This window comes from Peromyscus leucopus, chromosome 12 (genome assembly GCF_004664715.2).
Source record: "Peromyscus leucopus breed LL Stock chromosome 12, UCI_PerLeu_2.1, whole genome shotgun sequence".
NCBI lineage: Eukaryota > Metazoa > Chordata > Mammalia > Rodentia > Cricetidae > Peromyscus > Peromyscus leucopus.
Genome location: NC_051073.1, coordinates 77,885,398 through 77,901,491, shown reverse-complemented (window position 1 = coordinate 77,901,491; position 16,094 = coordinate 77,885,398). Strand labels below are relative to the sequence as shown.

General features: G+C 44.8%; 1 protein-coding gene across 1 annotated transcript in view; it reads right to left on the bottom strand.

The window, feature by feature from the left end:
- The window catches only part of Cdc45 (cell division cycle 45), a 37,954-nt gene that overhangs the window by 18,415 nt on the left and 3,445 nt on the right, over positions 1-16,094 (bottom strand). Inside the window, exons 5-9 of the mRNA XM_028854172.2 lie at positions 15,451-15,597; positions 13,872-13,927; positions 5,614-5,662; positions 2,648-2,709; positions 1,227-1,277 (exon numbers count right to left, since the gene is read on the bottom strand). Of these exons, the coding sequence (XP_028710005.1) occupies positions 1,227-1,277; positions 2,648-2,709; positions 5,614-5,662; positions 13,872-13,927; positions 15,451-15,597 (365 nt within the window). The remainder of the gene's footprint in view (positions 1-1,226; positions 1,278-2,647; positions 2,710-5,613; positions 5,663-13,871; positions 13,928-15,450; positions 15,598-16,094) is intronic.

The window sequence follows — 16,094 nt, the reverse complement described above, 5'->3', positions numbered from 1 at the left end:
ACCTTTTGTGAGCAGCATGGAGGGGGCTGGCTAGGTGTCCAGCCATACAATCAATTAGACCTCATAACAATAATCCACACAGAAACTAGACTAGCACATATATTGCCAGCAAATGCAGATGGGGTAGGCAGACCCCACTGGGATGGGCCACGCTGGTGACCAGAGGGTCTCATCTGAGGCTAAGAGCAGAAGTTCCTAATGCTGCATGCACTACCATTTCTAGATTCTATTTCACTCACATGCTTGCCCTACGCCATCCTTTTTTAAACAAGGTTAGAAGGCGTCAGAACCCCTGGAGCTGGAGTTATAGGAGGCTGTAAGCCTCTCAACGTGGGTGCTGCGCTGAGCACTGAACTCAAGTCCTCTGTAAGAGCAGCAGGTGCTCTTACTGCTGAACCATCTTTCCAACATCCCTACACCATCCTTAACAGGGAAGGACTGAGGCATCGCAAGGCCGAAGCCGGCTCAAAGGGGCAACCCAAGCAACAGAACGCTGATAAAGCTTGGATTCTTTCAACTTCCTGGGCCACCTAGAAGGTCTAGTACACAGTGGGGAATTTTGCAAACTGCACAAGGAAGGAGGTGAACAGTTAAAGGCAATGCTCAGGGACACTCGTGGGGGGTCTCCTGAAGAGGTTAGAACCCCAGGCCCGACCTGCTAATTCTCTTACGTGTCCCGCTTGATATCTAGAGGCTGAATTGCCTAAGGGAGCGAGTGAGAGACTACTTTCCCCAGTTCAGAGTCCACCAGAAGGGGAGCCTGCCACACCCACAGAGGACCAGACTCCACTTTATACCAGCCCTCCTTAAAGTCCCCTGCTTCCCTTTTGAGATCAAAGCCGTACTTCCTGGCAGGACCCCAGACCTTCACGTTCTCTTTCCTTACTTCCTACATGCGTCCAATGTCTCCCCCTACTTCTAACAGGCTACATCTTAGTGCCTGCCTCTAGGCCACAGGATGAAGAAGTCAAGCCAAGTCCTTCTTCCCACTGTTGGCTCCACCCAGTGGACTTCTCAGGGTGATAAAGAGGCCAAGCTAGGCCACAAGCAAAGACAGAGATCTGGTACTGAGCCCAAGAGCCCAGGCAAGGAGAGGAGGTCCCCCCTCCTCCCCCCACACACAGGGTTTTTAATGACACTGCCTCCTATCTCCTTGTGGCAAACTCAGGGACTGCCACATGCACACAGCACAGAGCTGTCCCCCAAACTGAGGGCATCTCCCTTACTGAGTGATCTTGTCATGCACCCACTGGTCCGTCAGTCCAACAATGGCCCACCTGGAAGGAAAGCAGAAGATGATGGAGTCAGCTACAAGCTGCCTAGAGTGGTAGGCTGTGTCTCATGGAGCCAGCTGACATGATGGACAGCCCAGGCTCCACATTCCCAGGACTGTAATGTTAGCATGGCCTCCCAACTCACTGTGCCCGTCCCAGGATTTGTAAATAATCATCTTAGGGCTTCTTTTCTACTGTGATTTTGAAATATTGACATTTTCAAATTGCACCTCTCATCTTAAAAAATGGGACACCTAAGGCAAGGTTTTTGTTAAGATAGTGGAAGAAACACAAGGTCGGGCTTCCAGTTCTAGGGCCAAGCTTGGGTAGACATAAACTATACATGGGTCAGACAGATGCCACCAGTGTAAACCAGTGACCTAAAGGACCCATCACAAGTCAGACAGGAAGGCATTAGGCCACCAACCCAGTAGAAGAAGTACTCTACGAAAGGTACACTGACACACCCAGGCCCAGCCCTCCCCAGTTCCTGCCAAAACTGGTTGCTGCTGGCTCTAGTAGGAAACTAATTTAGCTTGAATACAAAGCAATGTAGCCAGCAGGTACCCATCACTGGTACAGGAGTCCTGCCTCACTTGACTGTAGGATCTTTCATGATAGACTCCAAGTCAGTACTCAGCACACAAGCTGGCTGGGGCAGCTGGTGGGCGAGTGGCCAAGTAATGGCACACAGTGCAAGAATGAGAGCTGAGAATGGAGTAGGCCAACAGACCAGCACCCTCACACCTGGAGGATGGCGGAACACCCTAGGGCTAGAGGTGGCCCTGCAAAGTCCTAACCTGTCCTGACTCTATGCAAAGGTAACCATCACTGTGGTGATGGGAGCTGAGGAGCCTTGGTAGACAGTGCAGAGAAAACAAGTACCACAAACAAGGCGCCGAGGAAGTGGAGCCAGGTCAGACTGCTTCTCACTTATAAAGACCAGATTTTATTTCTAGATCAACCAAGTCGGCAGGAACTGGCAGGCCCACTGGTCTGTGTGTTTGTTCAAGGCCCTGGTGGCAGTCTGCACAGAGAAATTATAGGCAGGGACAATTCTGCATTGGACTGTACCAGTGCCAGGGCTGCAAGGATGCCTAGTAAGGGCTATCTCACTCAAACCTCAAATTAGTGTACTTACAGGGCATAAGGCTAAGCATTAGGGTGGAGACAGGAGCTGCACTGACCTCTACAAGTCCCCTAGCCTCACATTTAACCCCTGGAAGACTGGGGTTAGAAATCATCCTGGGAGGGGCCGCGCCTAACATTCCTGGGGGAAGCAAGGGGCCGTCATGTGACACTGATGTTGGCTGGTGTCAGGACTCCCAACATGGATGCTGTAGGGTGTACAGGAATGTGTGTGTGCTACATACCACAGCATGTCATTCAGGTCCTTGGACATCATCCATGCCAGGTCAAACATCACCATGGCTGACTGCAAGAAAGCAGAAAAGCCTGAAGCCAAAAGCCACTGAGTTCACAGAAGGGGCAATACAGTGGGGACAGCTCTAAGATAAGGAGCCCAGCCAAGGCCCACAAATCGGTATTCAGGCCTCTTTCCAGCACGTGAGAAAAATGTCCCATCAGACTGAAGGAAGGATGACAGAGTAATTCCACCGACTCAAACATTAGTCTCTGCTATCTAAAGTCACTTATATCTGTGTTTTTAATCATGTAGCAAATGAAGACTGGAAGAAAGTGCCACCCAGAGGGAAGCCCAGGCATAGCACCGTGCAGAGACCTCTGTACACCTTACAGGTGATGCTCAAGGCGACACTGAGAACCTATGTCAGGAGGCCCTGCTGTCTGACTGTCTACTATGCATTTGCATTCTTCCTGCTTGGAGGCAGCCTCAGATTCATCCCCAGGTCGCCGGGATATTAAAGTGGGAGGGGCTTCTGGACTCCCCCTGAAGAGAAGAGGTAACAACCTGAGTGGTGAGACTGTGAAGGTAACGGATGTCTGACCAGCACACTTAAGGTGAGATGGTGGTTTCCTCCAGGGAGCAAATTTTAAGGGAATTGTCCATGTATCTGGAGAAAGTCAGGTATCATTTCTGAGAACATCAGTCCCCTCCCTATGTACGGCAAGAGCTGAGCAGAAAGCCAGAGGCAAAACTTGACTACAAATGAAACATGGGAAATACAGTATCAAGAGTCCAAGGTCTAAGAGCCAATCTGAAGACTGAATACAGTGTTTTCAGTGAAAACAATTTTGATTTGTACTGAGCATATATCACTTTTGCACTATCATAAAGTAAACAAAAAAATCCTAAATCAAATTAACATATGTTAAGAACCATGTATCTTCTGGAGCTAGTGAAGGCCCAAAACTCTGGCCAACACTAACAGCCTAGCAACAGGCTTTCTACACTAAATTCTATTTAAAAATCAGATGTGCCACTGTAATTCTACACTTTAATCTTGCACAGAGATTAATACAGATGTATTTACTTATTTATTTTGAGATAAGAGTCTCATTATATAGCTCTGGATGGCAGTCAGGCCTTGAACTCAGAGATCTGCCTGCTTCCGCCTCCCAAGTGCTGGGATTAAAGGTGTGCCACTGTGCTAGCTAGTTTGATGTTAGCGTTTCATAAACTGAAGTCCTGAAAGGAGGGAAGCCTCATTGAGAAAATGCATCCATAAGGTCCACGAGCCTGTAGGCACTTTCTTAATTCAGGATGATAGGGGAGAGCCCAGCCCATTGTGGGTGGGGCCATCCCTGGTCTGAGTTGAGCAAATCACGAGGAACAAGCCAGTGAGCAGCACTCCTCCATGACCTCTGCAACAGCTCCAGCTTCCAAGTTCCTCCCTGTTCTGAGATCTTGCCCTGACTTCCCTCAGTGATGAAGTGAGGGAATGTAATGAAACAAACCCTTTCCTCCCCAAGTTTCTTTGGTCACGGTGTTTCATCTTAGCAATAACTAAAACAGCCACCATGCCCAATTTAATATGTATTCTTAATGATTTGATTTATTTTATGTGTGAGGGTTTTGTCTGTGCACATGTGTGCCTGGTACCCCACAGAGGAAGGGGGCAGATACTCTGGACCTGGACTCATGGACAGCTGTGAGCTGCCATGAAAGGGGACCAAACCTGGGTCCTCTCTAAGAGTATTTATTTGCTTTCTTAACTGTTGAGCCATCTCCCTAGCTCCGTTACTTTGTATTTCTGATGATGAACAAGAATAGCTGCCAGCATACCCGGCATGAGGGCAGACTACCCTAACAGCTGCCTCTGGAAGGAGTGGAGATGCCCTCAACTTATAATGGGTACACCCAACCTGGCGAAAACAAGACAAAATAAGCAGCATTCAATACATCTAGCTTGCCCAGCATTTTAGCTGAGTTGTGCCACCCTGCAGAGCATGTTTGGTTGCCCTGGACCCTTGGCTGACTAGATGCTTTAGACCACCTTGGCTGTGAGGCACAATCAGAGAGTAGCCTAGAAAAGTTCAAAATTCAGAATGTGAAGCATGGAGAACACACACTCTCTCTCTCCGAGACAGGGTTTCTCTGTGCAGCCGTGGCTATCCAGGAACTCACTTTGTAGACCAGGCTAGCCTCAAACTCAGAGATCCACCTGCCTCTGCCTCCCGAGTGCTGGGACTAAAGATGTGCACCACCATGTCTGGCTTTACTTTATGAAATAAAGTTTTGCTTGATTCTAGAATTAAAAATAATTAGCAAGTGTTGAGGGGTGGCTCATTGGTGAACACTTTCCTGGCACGTTTGAGTGCTAGGTTTGGTCCCTAGCACTACAAAATCTGAATAGAAAAAAAAGCATATTATTATTATTATTTACAAAGGGGAAAGATGTACTTTGGATTGCAGTTTCAGTCACCACAGTGGGAAGGGCATGGAAAAGCAGAACAGCTGATGTCAAGGCTTCCAGGGAGCAGAAAGAGTCTCATTACGGTCTTGGTAGGTATAGTAGTGTATAACTATACTCCCAGCTACTCAGGTGGAGGCAGGAGGATCATTTGAAGCCAGGAGCTCAGGGCTACCAGGGCTGTATAAGAGGGCCTTGTCTCAAAACATTTGATTTTTACTGATTATGTACCACTTTTGTACCACCATAAAGTAAAAAATAAATAAATAAAATGATAAGGCAAACCACCAAACTGCACTGGGAAGCATCCATTCTAGTCAGCTTCCAGAGGAACAGGAGCGGACAGCTCAGAGAGGCAGTACCACCACCCAAGGGCAAGTGCTGGGGAGATACAACTCTGACGCAAGCCAGGTTTTTCTGGCTGTCAAACCTTTGCTCTCTTACATCCTAGGACACTGACCCCTAGAGTCAGAACTTAATAGTGCATCAGATCTATTCATACTTACCGATGTCCCATAATATTCATACTGCTCGTAATCAAAGAGGATGTCTCTCCTGTAACAACACAAAATGGTGTCTTTGACTGGAAGCAGCAGGACATGAAAGCAAACTTTTTTAAAAGGCTAAAACTTTAGTTAAAAAAAAAAGCAAATTAAATGCTACCATGTGTTTTAACTTACTGATTCTTTAGCAGAATGTATACATATGTTTTAGGCAGGTATGATCTTAGAATCTTGTTCCTGAAAAATTATCTCAAAGCGATTCAAAAAACAAGAAAGACACAATACTGTGTGAATGGAAAAAAAAAAAAAAAAAAAAAAAGGAAGGGCGTAGCTGGGAGGTGGTGGCGCACGCCTTTAATCCCAGCACTTGGGGAGGCAGAGCTAGGAGGATCTCTGTGAGTTCGAGGCCAGCCTGGGCTACCAAGTGAGTTCCAAGAAAGGAACAAAGCTGGACAGAGAAACCCTGTCTCGAAAAACAAACAAACAAAAAAAGAAAAAAAAAAAGAAAGAAAGAAAAGAAAAAGGAAGGACGTGACTGCTCCTAGGTGTGGTAGAGGAGAAGGTTTACTGTAGATAAAAGGGAGAGCATAGCCAGAGGCAGGGACATCTGGGAGAGTCCAGAGTGACATGACCAGACTGGGCTGGGCCATGTGAGGAGGGAGGGAAGGGAAAGCCAGACCAAGAAGCCAGAAGGGTAAAGGGTAGACAAAAGGGGTCACTGGATATATACGGGAGGGCAGCCCAGCCCACGGGCTGGAGAGTTTAGGGTAGAGGGCTGGGTATGCCTGCCATACCTTTACAAGTAGGGACTAGGGGATGCTGGGAGAACCTGGCAGCCCGGTCCACTTTGACAAGTTAAATAGGCACCTCAGCCATTTGTCCCGGGGCTTGAGCCCTGACATTGTCTGCACAAAGCCATTAACCATAGACTTATTTGCAATGGTGAAGTACTAGAAGTAATCTACAGTTTAAAAATGGAGAAAGGGTCAGATATGGTGGTACACATCTGTGATGCCCGTGCTCAGGAGGCTGAGACAGGAGACTGAACAGTTGAAGGCCAGCCTGGGCTACAAGTTAGGCAAAGTCTCTAAATACACAAATAAAAAGGCTGAGGAGATAGCTCAATTGACTAAGGATACTTACTATGCAGGCATGAGGAACTGGATTGGGTCCTCAGCACCCACATAAAAAGCTAAGTGTTGTGTGTACTGGCGTTAGGAGAGGGGAGGCAGACATAGGTGATCCCCAAAGCTTGGAGGACAGTCTACCCAAACTATGGGCTCCAAGCTCAGTGAGAGACCTTGCCTCCAAAAAATAAAGTTGAAAGCAGTCAAGAAAAACACCCTGAACATATTCCAGCCCACAACTCCAGCGGAAACCCCTTGCTCCACCAGAGGCCATGCAGAAGGCCCTAACTCCATGTAAAGCCCCCCATCCTCCACCCCTGCCCACAGACTGCTAAAACTCTTAGTTGCTGCCCACCCTACACCAAACTTCCTGTCCTTGTCACTGCCTGTCTGGCATATGCCCAATCGCCACCCCCTCCCTGTCACCATATCCCAGCCTGCTGAGAATCCCCTGCTAGATCAGAGGCCACTCCTGCCACCATAAGTCCAGTCCCCAACTTAGGTGGAGACCCTCTACTTAATCACAGGCCACTTCGGCCAGAAGACCTGAGAGGAAACAGAAACCAAGGAACTGAACATCCATCAACAAAGACAAACTCAGAAATCAGCACCCAGACCTATAATCACCCCAAACTCAGATGCCTAGATGCTAGTGTAAGAACCCAATCAACAGCCAGGGCAATATGGCACCACCAGAGCCCAGCTAGCCTACTATAGCAAGTCCTGAATATTCCCACACAGCTGAAGCACAAGGAAACAACTTTAAAACCAACTTTATGAAGATGAGAGAGGTCCTTAAAGAGGAAATAAATCCCTTTTAAAAGCCAAGAAAAAAACAAACAGTTGAAGAAAACAAATAAAACTGTTCAAGTCCTGAAACTAGAAATAGAAGCAAGGAAGAAAATACAAACTGAAGGAATTCTGGAAATGGAAAATCTGGTTAAGCAAACAGGAACTACAGATGCAAGCATCACCAACAGAACACAAGACAGGAAAGAACAGAATCTCAGGCATTGAAGATACAATAGAAGAGATAGATACATTGGCCAAAGAAATGTTAAATGTAAAAATTGCCTGATGCAAAACATCCAGGAAATACGGTACACTGTGAAAAGACCAAATCTAAGAATAAAAGGAATAGAAGAAGGAAAAATAACCAGCTCAAAGGCCCCCAATTTTTTTTTACAACACAGTTTTTCTGTGTAACAGCCCTGGCTGTACTGGAACTCGCTCTGTAGCCCAGGCTGGCCTCCAACTCAGAGATCTGTCTGTCTCTGCCTCCCAAGTGCTGGGATTAAAGGTGTGTGCTACGACCACCCTGCTCAGAACATATTTTTAACAAAATCGTAGAAGAAAATTTTCCTGACTTAAAAAAGGAGGTGGCTATAAAGATACAAGAAGCATATACAACACCAAATAGATTGGACCAGAAAGGAAAATCCCCATGACACATAATAATCAAAACACTAAACACACAAAACAAAGAAAGAATATTAAAAGCTGCAAGGGAAAAAGGCCAAGTGACATATACAGGCAGACCTATTAGAATTACACCCGACTTCTCAATGGAGACTCTAAAAGCTAGAAGGGCCTGGACAGATGTCTTGTAGACTCTAAAGTCAAATTTAAATAACATCTATCCAAATATCTGGCCCTACAGAAAGTACTAAAAGGAAAACTCCAACCTAAGGATGTTGTGGATATCGCTCTATATAAATAAAGCACTGATTAGCCAGTGACCAGGCAGGAGGTATAGGCGGGACAAGGAGAGAGGAGAATTGAGGAAGGAGGAAGGAGGAAGGAAAGGGAGACTGCCTGGAGGCCCCGCCGCTGCTGCCAGGACAAGGAAGATGTAAAGTACTGGTAAGCCACAAGCCACGTGGCAAGTTAAAGATTAATAGAAATGGGCTAAATATAAGAGCGAGAGCTAGACAATCTCACACCAGCAAAACCAAAAGGGATGCATGTGCGCATACGTACACACTCTACCACCACCACCACCAACAAAATAACAGTAACTAATAGTCATTGGTCATTGATATCTCAATAGCAATGGACTCAACTGAATATTTTTGCATCTATGTTCATGAGGAAAATTGGTCTGTAATTCTATTTCCTTAGGGGTTATAGGTCTATTCAAATTGTTTATCTGATCTTGATTTAACTTTGGAAATAGAAGCAGTCATTAAAAGTCACCCAAATGCCCCCCACCCCCCAAAAAGCCCAGGGCCAGATGATTTTAGCCCAGAATCTTATCAGACTTATCATCTCATTAGATGCTGAAAAAGCCTGACAAAATCCAACATCCCTTCATGATAAAAGTCTTGAAGAGATCAGGGATACAGGAACACTCCTAAACATAATAAAGGCAATTTACAGCAAGCCAATAGCCAACATCAAATTAAATGGAGACTCAAAGCAATTCCACTAAAATCAGGAATAAGACAAGGCTGTCCACTCTTTCCCTATCTATTCAATATAGTAAATGAAGTTCTAGCTAGATAATAATAATAAATAAGGCAACTGAAGGAGACCAAGGGGATACAAATTGGGAAGGAAGAAGTCAAAGTATCGGTATTTGCAGGTGATATGATAGTATACATAAGCTGACCCTAAAAATTCTACCAGAGAACTCCTATATCTGATAAACACTTCAGTAAAATGGCTGGATACAAGATCAATTAAAAACAAACAAACACAAACAAAAAAACCAAAACATCAGTAGCCCTCCTATATACAAATGACAAACACACTGAGAAAGAAATCAGGGAAAGAACACCCTTCACGATAGCCACAAATAATATAAAATATCTTGAGGTAACTCTAGCCAAGCAAGTGAAAGACAAGAACCTCAAGTCTTTGAAGAAAGAAACTGGAGGAGATATCAGAAGATGGAAAGATCTCCCATGCTCATGGATTGGTAGGATTAGTATGGTGAAAATGGCAATCTTACCAAAAGCAATCTACAGGTTCAACACAATCCACATCAAAATTTCAACAAAATTCTTCACAGACCTTGAAAAGACAATACTCAACTTCATATGGAAAAACAAAAAACTCAGGATAGCTAAAATAATACTGTATAATAAAAGAACTTCTAGAGCTATCACCATCCCTAATTTCAAGCTATACTACAGAGCTATAGTAATAAAAAAAATGCATGGTATTGGCATAAAAACAAACAGGCTGATCAATGGAATCAAATCAAAGACTCAGACTTAAATCCACACACCTAGGGACAGCTGATTTTTGACAAAGAAGCCAGAAATACACAATGGAAAAAAGAAAATATCTTCCACAAATGGCACTGTCTAACTGGACATCAGCATGTAGAAAAATGCAAATAGATCCATATCTATTGCCATGCACAAAACTCAAGAACAAGTGGATCAAAGACCTCAACATAAAACCTGATACACTGAACCTGATAGAAGAGAAAGTGGACAATAGTCTTCAACGCATTGGCACAGGAGACAACTTTCTGAATAGAACACTGATAGCACAGGCACTATGAACAACACTCAATAAATGGAACCTCATGAAACTGAAAAAATTCTTTAAGGCAAAGGACACCATCAATAGGACAAAATGTCAGCCTACAGAATGGAAAGAGATGTCCCCCAACTCCACATCCAACAGAGGGCTAATGTCTAAAATATATAAAGAACTCAAGAAAGTAGACAACAAACCTAAACAAAATCTAATTTTAAAATGGGGTACAGATCTAAACAGAGAATTCTCAACAGAGGAATCTCAAATTTCTGAGAAACACTTAAAGAAACGTTCAACATCCTTAGCCATCAAGGAAATGGCTATTCGACCTACAATTTGTCTTGCCTGCAAGATGTGCTGAGGTAATGGTGATTCAGAACTTGTGGGAATGGCCAACCAATGATTGGCCCAACTGGAGGCCCATGTCATGAGAGGGAGCCCACACCTGACACTGTCTGGATGGCTAGGCTGTACAGCACAGAGACCCAGGATAGAACCACACACAACTGGAAAAAAATAAATAAATAAAATCAATGAAATGATTCCTAGTGATACTCTGCTACACACATAAATCAGTGCCTAGCCCAACTGTCATCAGAGACTTCATCCAGCCACTGAAGCAGACACAGAGACCTACAGTCAAAAACTAGGCAGAGCCAGGAGATCCCTGGAGAAGAAGGCAGAGGAGTGGAGGACACCATGAGAACAGGTGTCTCAGGGGCCACAGAGTCAGCTAAGCAGGGTTCAGAGGCCACAGAGTCAGCTAAGCAGGGTTCAGAGACTGAACTATGTCCTCTGCATATATACTACGTTGTAAAATTTAGTACTCGTGAGACTCCTAACAGTGAGTGGGGGATACCTTTGACTCTTTTGCTTGCACTTGGGACCCTTTCCTTCCTATGGGGTTGCCTTGTCAAACCTTGATGAGGGTTTGTGCCTAGTCTTATATATATATATTTTTTTCCGAGACAAGGTCTCTTTGTATAGCCCTGGTTGCCCTGGAACTCCTCTGTAGACCAGGCTGGCCTTGAACTCAGAGATCTACCTGTCTCTGCCTTCCAAATGCTGGAATTAAAGGTGTGTGTCACTACTGTTGGCTTGTTCCTTTTGTTTTGGTCTTTTATTAACATTAACTATGCATATTAATGGGGCTTAGTATGCTATTTCCATATGTGAATAAAACCCTCTTTTTTTCAATAGCACTGAAAAAAAAAGATTTTCAGTCACATTTTTTAAGTTTATTTTTTTAAGAATTTTTAAATTTGTTTGTGTGTTTGGGTGTGGTATAGGTGTGTACATGTGTATGGAGGCCAATAGCAGTACTTTCTTATACTAGCTCACAAATGATGACACTTATTACTAATTATGAAAGCTTGGTCTTAGCTTAGGCTTGTTCTTAACTAGCACTTATAACTTAAATTAACCCATTTATGTTAATGTGTGTTCTGTCACATTGTATTACCTCATCTCAATACTGCCCATCCTTTCTCCAAGCCTGGCTGGCGACTCTGCCTTTCTTCTTCCCAGAGTTTTCTCTCTGCCCGGAAGTCTATACCTCCTGCCTAGCTACTGGCCATCCAGCTTTTTATTACACCAGTCACAGCAATACATATTCACACAGTGTACAAATAACCAACAACAGGCCAAAGGTCAGCATTGGGTTTTTTCTTTTTCTTTTTTAAATTCTTCTCTCATACGTTACATCCCCACCAGTTTCCCCTCCACTCCTCCCCATCCCACCCCACCTTCCCTCTCCCCCAGATCCACTTCCCTGTTTCCCCGTCAACTGAATCTGGCATAACAAATTACAATCAGACTAAGCTGGGTGGTGGTGGCGCTTGCCTTTAATTGGGAGGCAGAAGCAGAAGGATCTCTGAGTTCAAGGCCAGCCTAGTCGACAGAGCAAGTTCCAGGACAGGCTCCAAAACTACACAGAGAACAAACAAATACTAAAAATTTAAATATTTATTTTATGAGTATGAATATGTACCTGTGAGTACCCAGAAGTTACAGACGCTTGTGAGTCACCATATGGGTGCTGAGATCAAACCTAGGTCCTCTGCAAGAGCAACAGGTACTCTTAATCACTGAGCCATCTCTCTGGCCTTTTTTATTTTTTTGAGGTAGGGTATCACTAGGTGGCCATGGTTGGCCTGGAACTTGCAGAGAACCACCTTCCTCTGCCTCCCAAGGGCTATACTTAAATGGGTACATCACCACACCCAGCCTTAAACACTAAGTAGTTTTTTTTTTTTTTGGTTTTTCGAGACAGGGTTTCTCTGTGTAGCTTTGCGCCTTTCCTGGAGCTCACTTGGTAGCCCAGGCTGGCCTCGAACTCACGGAGATCCGCCTGCCTCTGCCTCCCGAGTGCTGGGATTAAAGGCGTGCGCCACCACCGCCCGGCCACTAAGTAGTTTTTAAAAGACTATTCAGAAGTATAAAAATCGGTGACCTGAGGATATGGCCCAGGACCACATAAATTAGGTGTGGTGGCACATACCTATAATCTCCTGCAATCTCATCACTAGAGAGGTAGAAATAGTTAAGAACTACTAAAAAATAGTTAAGAAAGTTAAAGGTCATCCTTGGCTACATAGCAAGTTTGATGTTAGCCTGCACTACATGAGATTCTTGTCTCAAAAACAAACAAAAAACAAAAATGAATTCGGAAGTATAAAAAATGATTATAGTCAGAAATAGTGGTACCTGCCTGTACTCTTAGCACCTGGGAAGCTGCAGGTGCATCGTAAATCAAGTCAAGGCTAGCCTGGGCTATACAATAAGACCTTGTCTCCACTATTTTAAGTAGAAAATGCAAAATTAGATGTATAGTTTGATAGTAAAATATGCACAAATATGGATAATTCTGAGAGAAATTCAGCATATTTCAGAGAAAAATTCAGAAAACAAATCCAAACACCTTGAACTGTGATCAGCTTATGGACAGTTTTCCACTTAGCCATCCTTACACTTCCAGAAATGGCCTGACATTGTCTCTTATAGGAGGGGCAATCTTCTTTCCCGTGGTTGGTGGGCAGAACCTTCAGCTGGGCCACAGAGGCTGATAGCTAAGATCTTTAGCAAGCAATTCCTCCTGTGCCCAGTTCAAACACACGTTTACTTCAAGCTCAAATAACCATTCTAGCATTTTCATCTCAAAGTGCGCCACTTCTTTACACATGCAGTAAGAGAAATTATGGGTAACTTAGTTTCTGCTCATATTTCTTTCAATGAAAGGTTTTATACAATTGGCAGGTATCTGTTCTTTTATAAAAATTTTAATAAATGAAAGTATCTACATCTGAAAAAAAATCTGGCAAAGGCATCATTCCTAACAGAAAGGCCTGATTTGGGAGACTGTCCTGTCATTCTACGAACCCAAGGACAATACACAGGGTGATTCAAGACAATGACCACACACTCACAAAGTGACTGGCCCCAAGACTCCTCTCTTTTTTTTTTTTTTTTTTTGAGACAGGGTTTCACTTGTAGCCCTAGTTGTCCTAGAACTCACTCTGTAGACCAGGCTGGCCTTGAACTCACAGAACTCCCGAGTGCTGGGATTAAAGGCGTGCCCACCACTGTCTGGCAGCCTGGGAACCATACCCTAAAGGTATCGCAGAGCTGCTTCACGGGACTCACCTCCGGGCCTCCCACTCTCTTCGCTGCCTCCTCTTTGTGGTTCGTGCCGCAATCTCCTGAAATAGTGACAAAAGGAAAGTGTGGTGGTTTGAATGAGAACGGCCCCCACAGGCTCATGTTTGAACACTTGTTTCCCAGTTGGTGGGACTGCTTGGGAAGGATTAGGAGGTGTGGCCTTGTGGGAGGGGTGTTGCTGGGGGTGGGCTCTGAGGTTTCAAAAGCCCACTCGATTCTCAGTGTGCTCTGTCTGCCTCCTACTCGCAGTTAAGAATGTAAGTTCTCAGCTACTGCCCCAGTGTGATGCCTGCCATGGCAATGACAGACTCAAACCCCCTGCAACCATGGGCTCTAAGTTAAATGTTTTCTTTTATAAAATGCCTTGGTCATGGTGTTTTGTCACAGCAATAGAAAATCTAAGACAAAAAGGTTAAGCCTGACAAGGCACTTTGAAAGAAGCCCTAGGCACAGACCCCTTGAGGGAGAATGTGGGTTTTGTCCATGCTCCAAGTCCAGCCTATACCTGGAAACCTGAATGGCTGAGGAAGGGGGCGACTGGGTCACTTGGCCTCCAGAACTTGGCAGACACCATCCAAATACTGAAGAGCACAGGCTTTCCTTGCATGTGCTCCACGCTACACTCAGCATCTGGCCACTCTGCCTATAAAGCATCCAAAATACCTAGATATTACAGCCAGGAAGATAGAGCTGTGATCCTTAGTGCCTGCTAGACGTATCTAAAACCCACAGATGTTACAGAGGCTAAGTACGACTCCAAAGGTGGGAGCACAGGCACGAGTTAGGGACCCCTGTGTGGCCTGGTTTCCCTTTTTGGCTCACCCAGACTTGAAGGCCAAGAAGCTGCCAACCTGGGCACACCAACAGAAGGAGAACAAAGTCCCCAACGAAAGATGCCTTATCAAGGCGAGGAAGGGCTACATAGTGAGACCCTGCCTCAAAAAGAACAAACACCCCAAAACCAAAAATCTCCATAAAAAGCCAAAGGAAGCTCACACAGAATAAACCCAAACTCCTGAATATTAAAGAGAAAAAAAAAGGCAATAACAAAAACTCATGCACACACACAAAACAACAGCCAAAAAAAACAAAAAAACAAAAACAAAAACCAAAAAACCCCTACAATCCCTTATGTGTGTGGGAAAGCAGAATACATGACTGGATGTCTCCTCAGAAGCCACAGAGGCACAGACCAGTAGGCTCAGCATTCAGGAGGCTGAAGGACAGGAATGAAAGTTTGAGGCTAACCTGGATTATACTGCAAGACTCTGCCTCAAAAATAAAATCTAAATCGGGGTATGATTATGCTTTCCTCAGATAAGTACCAGCAAGTCTGCTGGGAAGTAAACAAAATGAAGGGATGGCTGGAGGAGCAGCGTGAGAGCAGGTCCGAGCCGACATCCCGAGACCACCCAGAGCTCTGTGACAGGAAGACGGGTGAGGACTGGAGACAGCAGGACACTTAGCTGTGAAGGACTCTGACCTGCCTCAGAATGCCACGCCTGGCTCACACATAACTCTCCTAACTGTGCTTCCTCCAGAGTGCCCACCCAGCCCAACGTACCTCTTCTAACCGCGTCCGCTTCTCAGAAGGCTCGGACCCATCATCACTCTCACTTCCTGAAAGATCTTCATCCTCGGCTTCATCCCTAAAGATGTCATCATAGGCAGGAACTTCGAGGTCATCCTCTTGTTTAATGAGCAGCTTGATCTATGTTATAAAACAAAAAAAGCAATCATGATTTTCTTCTCCCCCTGCCAAAAAACAAGTTCTCATGATGCTTGTGTAGACTCTTATTTCTTCTTAATCGGCTGACCCCCAAGTGTTGTGTGCATACGAACAGCACCTGTCTAAGAAGAGCCCTAGGCTCCTCCGTACCGCTCAGTACAGCACTAGAGCTGTCCCACATGGCATGCAGAGATTATGAAACTAAATTGTGAAAAGCATTTACAGTCTACTCTGGGCAACATTTCTTTCTTATGCTATACATTAAAAAAAAGTCCCATGGTTGGCTTTTGATAGAGGATGTGAAAATGTTGCTATGGTTGTATATTTGGATATGGTTTATCCCCCAAAGGGTCCACCAAGCCAGAAGCTTGCTGACCGTGTACGGTGTTGAGTAGAGCCATTTAAAGGTTCTGGAAAGAGTTAAGTCAGTCGCAACTCTTCCCTTGCTGATGCAGTAACACCATCTCTAGAGACAGAAG